This window comes from Dama dama, chromosome 24, assembly GCF_033118175.1.
Source record: "Dama dama isolate Ldn47 chromosome 24, ASM3311817v1, whole genome shotgun sequence".
NCBI lineage: Eukaryota > Metazoa > Chordata > Mammalia > Artiodactyla > Cervidae > Dama > Dama dama.
The window spans coordinates 56,425,724-56,435,638 of record NC_083704.1 but is presented as its reverse complement, the minus strand read 5'-3'; the positions used below and the strand labels follow the sequence as shown (position 1 = coordinate 56,435,638).

The following is a 9,915-nucleotide window of genomic DNA, read 5'->3' as shown; positions in this document are numbered from 1 at the left end:
GCGTCAAGTCCCCACCGCCCCCGCCCCGCCCCGCCCCGCCCTTGTAACTGTCCTGTGACTTCACGTGGTTCCTGGCAGAAGCCGCTCTGAGCTGAGCAAGGTCTGACCCAGTCCTGCACTTCAGGCACCAGGAGGGTGTGAGTGATGGCAGAGGTCATCCAAGGGAAGACACAAGGGGCTCAAAAGGCCCCTGGCTGATGTCATTTAAAAAAAAAGGTTTAATATTACAGTCATGAGGCAGGAAAGGACAGTCAGAAGCAGCTTCCCCAAGACTCAGCATTCCCCCCAGTCCAGGTCCAGTGTGTTGCCCACCAAGCTCCCCAGGCAGAGGGGCGGGGAGGCCCACCCTCAGTCCAGCTTCTCCAGCACGGAGGGCACGTACACCAGGCTGAGCTCGCTGCCAAAGTTGCAGACGATGGCAGCGTTGTCCAGCACCAGGATCTGGCGGGCCGGCTGGGCCTCGCTGTTCTTGCCCAGGTAGACTGTCTGTAACAGGTCCCCGTAGTTTAGGTCCCAAAAGGAAACACAGCCCTGGCCGCCGGTCACCAGCAGGTTGTCTGAGATAACACCCAAGCTTGCGCCACAGCCCAGGTCCTGGAGACAAAGACAGGACAGGCTCGGCGTCTGGGGCCCTTCCTGACAGCCCGAGGTCCCGTGGCGCCCTCGCCTACCTGCTGGATGGAGTAGAGCTTGATGCCCGTGCTGCGGTCCCAGATGCTGATGAGGTCGTCCAGGCCACTGCTGATGACGCACGAGGTGGTGCAGGTGAGGGAGGTGACGTCCCCACGGTGAGCGAACATGTGGCTGACCCGGCTGCCAGTCAGCACGTCCCACAGGCAGATGGCCCCGTCCTGGCCCCCACTGGCCAGCACCATGGTCTGCGGGAGCAGGTGTGGGGGCCTGGTCACTGTGGAGAACCACCTCTGTGCCCAAGGAGTCCCAGTGCCCGGGCGGGAGGGAACCTTTGCCTGCCTCTGAGGCCCTGGGGACCAGCGCCCAGGAGTCAGAAGCAAGACCATGGTGGGTCTGGCTCAATGCCCCCACACCCACCCATGACCCTCACCTGGTCAATATACACGGTCGTGATGGCCCCTGAGTGGCCCTGCAGGGTGAAGAGGCAGCACGAATCCTCCAGACGGAACACCTGTGGCAGAGAGAGGCCTCAGGTGCTGGGCTCCTTGGGGTTTTCTTTTAATTACAGGATAACTGCTTCATAATACTGCGTTAGTCTCTGCTTGTAAGTGTTAGTCAGCTATGAGTATACACGTCTCCCCTCCTTTCTGTCCCCTCACACCCTCTTGTCCCACCCCACCCCCCGAGGTCTCCACAGAGCACGGGCTGAGCACCCTGTGTTACACAACAGCTCCCCACTAACTAGCTACTTCCCACACGGTAGTGTGCGCGTGGCAATGCTACTCTCAGCTCATCCCTCCTCCTTGCCCCTATCTGTCCACAGGTCCGTTCTCTATGTCTGCGTCTCTATTCCTTCCTTCCCTGAAAATAGATTTATCAGTACTATTTTTCTGGATTCCACATGTATGTGTGATTATGTGATACTCATTTTCCTCTGATTTCTCTGGGTTTTTCCAAATCACACTTTGGTCAGGAATTCCCTTCCACAGTTCATCCAAGACACCTCCAGCCTCTCCCTGCCTGACTGACCCCAGATGCCCCCCACCCCTGTGCTGGGCCACCCCGTGCCCAAGAGATCGTGCCAACACGTACTCTCAGCGTGTGGTCCTGGCTCCCAGTCACAAGGCGCCCGGCAGCTGCCTTCAGGGCTGTGATGGGCTTCTGGTGTGCACAGGGCACGGTGTGGGTCAGGTGACAAGCCACCTTGTCACTGCTGCTGTACACGGGGGAGGCGGGGGAGCTGCCCCGCCCCGGGGCCCCTGCAGACAACAGGCCAGGTGAGGGGCCTCTGAGGAGACACCTGCAGTGGCCCCCGCGCTCCACCCCTAGGTGAGGCCCCGGCCTGCCCAGGTTCCTGACCTCGGAACTGCAGGGGGCTGAGGGCAGTGTGGGTCTCCAAGGAGAAGAAATCAAGGGAGCCGTTGAGCCGGGCGGCCACGATCCTGAAAGACAAGAGCGGCTGCCAGGGGGCTCGCCCTCAGAGCCCCTGGCCGTGGGGCTGAGGGCCATCCCACCGGCCGGGGAGCCGTGGGGCCGTGAGGGACTCAGCCAAGACGGAAGCACAGGTGCGGGGACCAGGTGCAGAGCAGGAGGGCCCTGGCCGCAACGCCGGCGTCACCCTCTGGGCCTCAGATGCTTCATCTGTGAAATGGGAACAAATGTGTGCCTTGTGGGGGCACAAGGAGTAAATGAGCTGATGACACGAATGAAGTGGTACCTGGGGAACATCATGAGTACGACTGGAAATTCAGAGTCTGGGGGAGGGGAGTCTCCCTTCCACAGCCCGGAGCCACAGGAGAGGTTTCAGTGGAGAGAGCAGCTGAGGCGGGGCTGTGAGGAGCCACAAAGGCACTGCTGTCCTACGACAGAAGGGCAGCTCCGACACGAGTGCTGCCTGCTCCGTCTCCTCTTTCCACACAGAAATAAGGATTCTGCCCACTGTCTGGGAGTCCTAGGCACAAGCTGATGGCAGAGATGAAGACGTGTGTGCTCTGTGGCCCCAAAGCTTTGAAGTGAGTGGGGTTCACAAGTTTTCATCCCAGAAAGCTGAATGGTCCACAGCAGAGCTGGGGCAGAGGAAGGAGAGGAGGGAGCCATGCACTCTTGAGAGATAGGCTGAGGCATGTGGGCTTTCCCTAAAAAGGCAAAAAACCACCAGTGGGGGAGAATTTCAAGTTCGGGGGAAGCCAGTGAACCTGGCCAGGCTGCACGGAAGGATGTCAGCTTGAGCAGAAAGCCTGGCCGTGGCGGGAAAGACGGCAGCAGCCACAGAAACTGACAGCTCAGGGCGAGGGGCGTCCCCACCGCAGAAAACAAGGCTCAGCTCAGCTCAGACGCTGGGCCGCGCGCTCAGGGGCCGGGAAGAAGAGCCAGCCAGCGTGACGGGCAGCTGAGGCGGTCACCAGAGGCACCTGGGTGGGCGAGCCCTGCGTCTATCAGCCAGAGGTGGGGGTCCCAGTCTGAGTAGCTGGGACCCCCCCACCACCACAGAGGCGATGATGTGATGGCGCCCTGCGAACACCTAGCCAAAAGGCATGGTGAGGAGGGAGGCGAGAAGGGTGTGCAGCATCAAAGGGGAAGGCAAGTTTTTACAAGGTGGTAGTTCTAAAGATCCGTTTTTCTGGAACTGAAAACCCAGAAGGGTCAGTAATGATGGGCTACCTAGACAAGTCTGACCTCAGAAGGTGAGGGGAAGATTGCACTTCGCACTGTCAGTGGTGAAGGGCCCTCTTTTCCCTCCCTACCTTTACCCTCTTGAGTTGTCACCTCCCATCAAGGCAGACTTCCTGCAGCTCACAGGTGTGAGGCGTGTTACCGAGAAGAAAGTCAGGTCACACCAGGGAAGGGGAAGCAGAGCTCGACCTCAGTGTGTGCGGAGCTGGGCATCTAGGGGTGAGGCAGGGGTCCTAGCGCTCCCACCTTTTGTCCAGGAAGACAAGGGCCGTGATGCCTGACGACACTTCCTCACTGCTGCAGCGCAGGGTGCCCTCGATGGCGTCCCACACCTGGGGGTCCAGAGGCTGTGAGCACCTGCAACTGGGAACACCCAGACCCCCCTGCCTCCCTCCAGCCACCGCTGCCCACCTCCAGCCGGCCACTGCTCCGCCCCACCACGATGAGGCTGCCCTGCAACTCCAGACTCCATATGGAGCCGTCTGCGCTGGGGGCCCAGGCGAGGGACGGGCAGCTCTTCTCCGTAGGAAAGCCAGCCTCCTCCTCAGGGGCCAGGGGGAACATAGGCCCGGGAGAGGGTGGGCGAAGGGCTGGCGTGTGCACGGGAGCCATGCCCTCCTCCTGGTACACGCGCTGCACCAGGCGGCTGAAATCGTAGCCTGCGGAGTCTTGAGCACGGCGGCCCGCCCGGTACCGGGGCTCGGGCTGAGCCGGCTCGGGGAGCTGCGACCGCGCTGAGAAGTTGGTGTCAATCAAGCAGGTGAGGTCCGGCTGGTCCCCAAAGAGGGCAGGTGGTGGAGGGCCCCGGGGCCGGTGCCGCAGCGGAGGGCTGTCCCCAGGCTCCTCCGGGCCACCCTTCCCGCCGTCCGACAGCCGTTCCCAGGTCTCCTGAGTCTCCAGCCCGCTGCCAACACCGCTGTCCCGCCGCTGCCTGCCAGGGGCGGGGCGACTGGGTGAGGGTGGGGCCAGGGTGAGGGCGGAGCCGGGGCGGGGCGGGGCGGGGCATCTACCCTGGGTGCGGGATGCGGGTGAGGCAGTCTCCGGTCTGCGCGTCCCATACGCACACGTGGCCTGCCAGGCAACAGCTCACCAGCAGCATCCCATCGCTGGCCAGACACTCGATGTCCTGTGGGAGCGTGGCATGGACATGGGCACTGGCGGCGGCACGGCTCGGCCCCCCGCGCCCCCGGCCCCGCCCACACTCACCATGAGGTGCCCGCGCAGCACCAGGGGAACAATTTCCGTCTCGGGGGGCGCGTAGCCATAGTCGTCGCAGGGCAGCTCCCCCCGCCGCCGCCGGCCGGGCCCCGCGCCGGGCTGCCCGTAGTTGCGCGGGCAGAGCAGTCGGTACAGGCAGAGCAGCAGCAGCACAAGGACAATGCCCGAGGCCAGGCCGAGGGCCGCCACCCTGCATCCGGCAGAGCCTGGTGAGACCTGCCCCGGCCCCTCGCCCCACCCCTCCGGCCGCCCTACTCCCCCGACTCGTGGGCCTTACTTGTAGAGGGTGAGGTCTCTGTGCGCCTGCGCCGTGCCTGGCCCCTTGGGGCTGGCCTCCCAGAGCCCACCCTGCCCGGGCTGGGGCGGGGGCCAGGCGCTGCGGCCGTCCTGAGGGTGCCGGCCCTCCAGAGCCTCCCGCGGGTTCAGGCGGAGCGTGACCGGGATGACAGGCAGCAGGCTGACGTACCTGGGCCAGCAACGCTCAGCCTCAGCGGAGACACCCTCTGAGGGCCTGTTGCTGCCCAGTGCCCTGTCTACTCTCCCCATGGGACTTGGCCTGACCTGCCAAGCTCCAAAACCATCCTCCCAGGACAGTCTTCCCAGCAGTAGGCTCCCCTTCCCCCTTCAGCTCTGACACCCCAACCTTGCTCTGTCACAGACGCCAGCACCCTAGCCATCACTGCCACCTGTCACCCATTCTGGCAGAGTGGAAGTGAGGCGTGGATCTCATTTTGGCTAAGTAGCCAACAGCGACCTATGACCTCTCAGAGCGGGGCCCAGGGACTCAGGCTGTGGCTACTGGGAGCACTGCTTCCTACTCCACAACCTGATGGGTGGTTATTTGGAAGAATATTCAGAATTCAAACCCATGGGTCTCCCTCCTGAGGGAAGGGGTGCTCTGGGGGCAGTGAGCTGACACAATCAGGTGGGAGGGGGGACCTGGCTCAGCCCGCCCACCTCTTGGCCAGTGTGATGTTGTAATAGCTGAAAAGCGTGGGCCAGTGGCGGAAGGACAATTTCCTCCAGAGCTCCTCATCCTCAGGCCCCCAGGTGATCTCTGGGGCCGGGCTGTCATGGATGCCCTCGGCTGGACCCCCGGGCTCAGGTGGCTCCCCCGGCAACGTGTGGTTCTCGGGTAACTTGGAGGCATCCGGCGGGAAGATGGAAAAGGCAGGGTCTGGGCGGCTGGCGGGCAGCACGCCACCGGGCACCGGCAGAGGGGCCAGGCCGCCCTCGCCCAGTGGGCTCTGCTCCGTCACCTGGGCAGCCAGGCACGTGCGCAGCCCGGCCGGGTCCGTGTACACGAGGATGCCGATCCAGACCACTGTGCCGGCCTGCAGAGGGAGTGGGGGCTCAGCAGAACCCCAGGGATGAAGGGGCAGCCCTCACCCGCTGCACGCTTGGCCCTCACACTGGCAAGTGGCAGGACCAGCCTCAGGCCTGGGGGTGGAGAGAGGACACAGGCCACCCCGTCCCTCCCCTCTGCCTCAAGTCCTCTAGGACTGGGACCAAATGCCCCCCGGACGGACCCAGCTCCCTTTCCAGGCTCGGGTCTGAGTCCTGGCCCCAACAGAGAGAAGCACCCCGGGTCTGATACAGAACTTTCCCCCCTAACCGCCCCCTCAGCTTGGGCCCCCACGGTCAGCAGAGCCACAGGGACCAGCTGCCTGACCTGCTCCAGGGACACCACGGGTCTCAGTCCTCAGACGGCCTCAGCCCCGCTCCCCTCTCACTTCAGCCAACCTTGCTCCTCCTCCCCGCTGCCCAGCCAGCATTTCCCGCTGCCTGCACAGTGAACTCTGACTTGGGGAACCACTTGGTTCCGTCCCAGAGCACCTGTCCTGGTCACTCTGGGCAGACTCCTCTCCCTGATGACACCAGCTGCTTCTCCAGAGACAGGCTTCCCATCCCAAAAACCACAAGGTCTGGGCAGGAGGGGAGGCTTCCAGGGGCCATGAGGGCCTGGGGACCACCCCCCTCCCCCAAGACAAAGGCAAATGGCAAGAGGGCTGTTGAGTGCGGGCCTGCGGGTGGGGGTGGCAGGTACCATGATGAGGCGCTGTGCCAGGCGGGTTCGGGCCAGGAAGTAGATGACACGCAGCCGCTTGGGGAGACGCAGGTTGCGGAAGGAGGACGGCTGCAGTGTGATGGTGTGGGGCATGGATGGCCGCACAGTCGGCTGCCGCTCAAAGCGCGTTGGCCGCCCCACTGGCTTGGCTGGGGGCAGGCAGGCCTCAGGGGGCAGCCGCTTGTTCAGGTCCGCCAGCTGTTGGGGGCGCAGTGGTCAGGGCCCACAGCCACGGCCCAGAAGCTCCCACAGGGGGGCTGCGGCCCTGCCCCAGGTCCCTGAGTGCTGCCAGGACTGAGGAGGAGGAGGTGGTAGGGCGGGGCTCAGCTCACTCCTACCTCCATCCGGCGAATGTCAATGGACAGGACAGTGGTGAAAAACAGCATCTGAAGGAAGAAGTCAGACACCAGCCCCACGACAGCAAAAAGACAGAACTCCTGGAAAAAAGGAAATGAGAGGATACTGCGACCTCAGGGCCCAGCGCTGGAGAACCAGTTCCCTGCCTGCCGCGGCCACAGCCCCACGTGGGAGCCTCTGGACCACAGCCATGGGCCCTGACCACTGCACCCCAACAGCCGGCACCCTGGGTGCTGCAGGGCAGTTTCCTGCCAGGCACAGCGGGGAGGAGAGATGCTGGCACTTTGACATCTGGGAGCTGCCAAGGAGGATGCAGCAGCAGCTCCCTCCCTCCCCACGAGGGGGCAGCAGAGACCCCACGCACTGAGCCCCAGCAGCCTGCAGTACCCCAAAAGCCCTCCCTGAGGCCCCGGCCTTGCTCATGTGCCAGGGACCAACACCTACCGAGAGCCCAGACCTGGCCTGGTTTGGGGGCTCTCAGAAATTTCTTATTCCTGGCCAATGAAAGGAGAGGAAGAACACAGGGGAAAATTAATCCTACCTAGAAACTGAAAAGGGGAATCTCTTTTCTCCCCAGGCTCTGTGGATAGACAGAGTGTTCTCACCGGTTTTCCTCCCCTGCCCTTGGTGAGACCTCTGGTGCATCACCATGGCTTCTACTCAAATGTGGATAAACGAAGGGTGGACCGCACGGCGGCACATCAGCCCTCATGTCCCAAGACCATCCGCATCCTGTAGACGCCCTCTGGGGGTAGAGTGGGGAGCCTGGGGGCCCTGGGCTCCTTCTCAAACCTCAGCAGGCCTGCCAGTCGTGGGGAAAGGACAGGAAGTGACGTCTCCTTGCTCCCTTCACAAAACTCCTCCCAGAACCGGCAGCAACGGTGGGCTTCCTGTCAGTGGAGGTCCGCCCTCACCTCTGCTCACAGCCCCACGGCTCAGCAATGGGCTCCACGCAGCCCAAGCTGCAGACCCAGAGGCCTCACCTGGATGGCAGGCACGAGGGTGAAGTAGCCAATGAGGACGATGCCCAGCTCTGTGGCCATGTTCTTCATGATGGACCAGCTCTCGCTGCTCAGGCCTGGGGGGGACAACAACAGGGCCACAGGGCAGCATGTAACCTTTGTCCGCTGCATGTGGGCCCATGACCGCATGGCCCACATGAGACAGCTGCCCACCAAAGTGCCCCTAAGGACCCTGCTTCGGGTACAGCTCTACAGGGAAGAGGGGCCTGGAGGTCCAGAGGAGAGCTCCGACCATCTGAGGAAGCTCGGAGAAGTGGGGTGCTGAGCTGAGCAAACCCAGGAGAGCCACACGTGCCCAGATCAGCACGTCCAGCCTCGCACATGGCTGAGGGGTCAAGGGACAGGAGAACCAGCTGTGTCCTACCTCAGCCCCTCCCGGGCCCCACAGTCGCACATTTAAAGCTCTGAGCGCCTAGTGGGCAGCGGCCATTTTCCCTGGTCTCCTTGGAACCCCCATGTCTAGGGCAGGGCCTGGCCTCTCACACAGGCTCACAAAGCTTTGCTGAGTGAGGAACAGCCTGCCCCCAGCCCTGTTCCCACAGATACGGGCCGAGGTGGAGGAGGAAGAGGAGACATGAGAGTTCAGACCTCTGGGCCCAGGCTTTTTCCTCACTTTCCCCAGAACCCAGCTCCCCAGCTCCCGCCACTAAGGCCACACGGGTCTTTCCTGGCAGCCGTGGAGGCAGCGTCTCTGAGCTGACCAGCTCCAGGAGCCTGGGCCTCACATGATGGAGTGGGGCAGGGAGAGAAAAGACCAGCTGCCAGCTGGACAAAGGGTCAAACACGTGAGGCCGCAGCAGAGGCGGTTTGTGGTCTTAACATGTGGACCTGGACAAAATAGGGCCCTGGGCTCCATGGCTGAACGGGGCTCACGCTAACAAGCGGGCGTCTTAGTGGAGGCCAGGGCGAGGGAGGCCCCTGGGCTCCCCGTTCCCTTGGCAGGAGGAAGTGCTACCATGCCCCCCCCCCACCCCCTCATTACCTTGGGCGATGCGCAGCTTCACCTCGAGATCCACCGGGGTGGAGACGACGGACTTGGTGAGCACCAGCACGTTCTCCAGCCCGATGACCACCACCAGGTAGGGGAAGATCTCCCTGTGGACAGGGCAGGGGGAGGGGAACATGCTGAGGGGGGCCCCCAATACATGGCTGCTCCTCAGCAGGCCTGGGTCCTGGGGGCCTGTGGGGTCTGGCCCACAGTGGGGGCTGCCAAGCAACTCCCACATCACAGGACTGGAACCCCACCCTCCTGGAGGCCTCTGTCTACATGGCTCGCAGCTTTCAGGCTGGCTTCCAAGTCGTGCGGAGGAGCCAGCCACCATCCTGGCTCTCCATCTGTCAAGCACCGTGGGAAGAGGCCCCCCTGCCCAGCTGCCAGAACACAGCTCCCCGGCCCTTCCCACACCACACCACCAGTCAGAGAAGCCCCCACCGCAGCATGCCAGGCCAGGCCATCAGGACTAAATGGAAGGGGATACCAGCCTGAAGCCGTACTCGCCTCTGGAGAGAAGCTGTGTGTGGAGAAGGGCGATCGTTTCTAGAGAAAACTCGCCTAGCTCTCTCAGATCACAGGCTCCCGCTCCCTGACTACGAGGAACGCAGGCACAGGGAACCCCCGCCAAGCGGGATGGCACTGGGACCCCCGCTGGGGGGTGCCTTGAGGAGGCAGAGAAGACAGCTATAGCTGAGGGGTGATTAGCATCATCAGGTCTAGGAAAGGAAGCGAGTGTTCTACAAGCAAGGGAAGGAAGAGGAAACACAAGATCGCTGTTCCTGGGAGCAGCCAGACAAGCAGAGGCAGGGCACAGGCCAGTCAGCCGTGATCACTAACAGGCCGGCGTGGCCCAGGGTAGGACCATGTTTCTGAGAGAAATGGAAGGGAAGCAAACGGTGGGAAGGTGACAAATCAGAGCGTGCTTATGGCCTGTATCTTTTAAAAAGCTT

The 9,915-nt window shown here is 62.9% G+C and overlaps 1 protein-coding gene across 2 annotated transcripts in view; it reads right to left on the bottom strand.

The window, feature by feature from the left end:
- Positions 1-198: 198 nt before the first annotated feature.
- The window catches only part of SCAP (SREBF chaperone), a 98,327-nt gene continuing 88,610 nt past the window's right edge, over positions 199-9,915 (bottom strand). Inside the window, exons 9-23 of one of the 2 annotated variants that reach the window (XM_061128735.1) lie at positions 8,954-9,066; positions 7,933-8,027; positions 6,931-7,029; positions 6,572-6,790; positions 5,482-5,858; positions 4,802-4,990; positions 4,513-4,714; positions 4,317-4,432; positions 3,718-4,237; positions 3,553-3,638; positions 1,993-2,075; positions 1,726-1,892; positions 1,064-1,144; positions 672-878; positions 199-594 (exon numbers count right to left, since the gene is read on the bottom strand). In XM_061128735.1, coding sequence (XP_060984718.1) covers positions 349-594; positions 672-878; positions 1,064-1,144; positions 1,726-1,892; positions 1,993-2,075; positions 3,553-3,638; positions 3,718-4,237; positions 4,317-4,432; positions 4,513-4,714; positions 4,802-4,990; positions 5,482-5,858; positions 6,572-6,790; positions 6,931-7,029; positions 7,933-8,027; positions 8,954-9,066 — 2,800 coding nt within the window. In that variant the 3' untranslated portion in view covers positions 199-348. The other variant, XM_061128736.1, reaches the window with a different exon arrangement.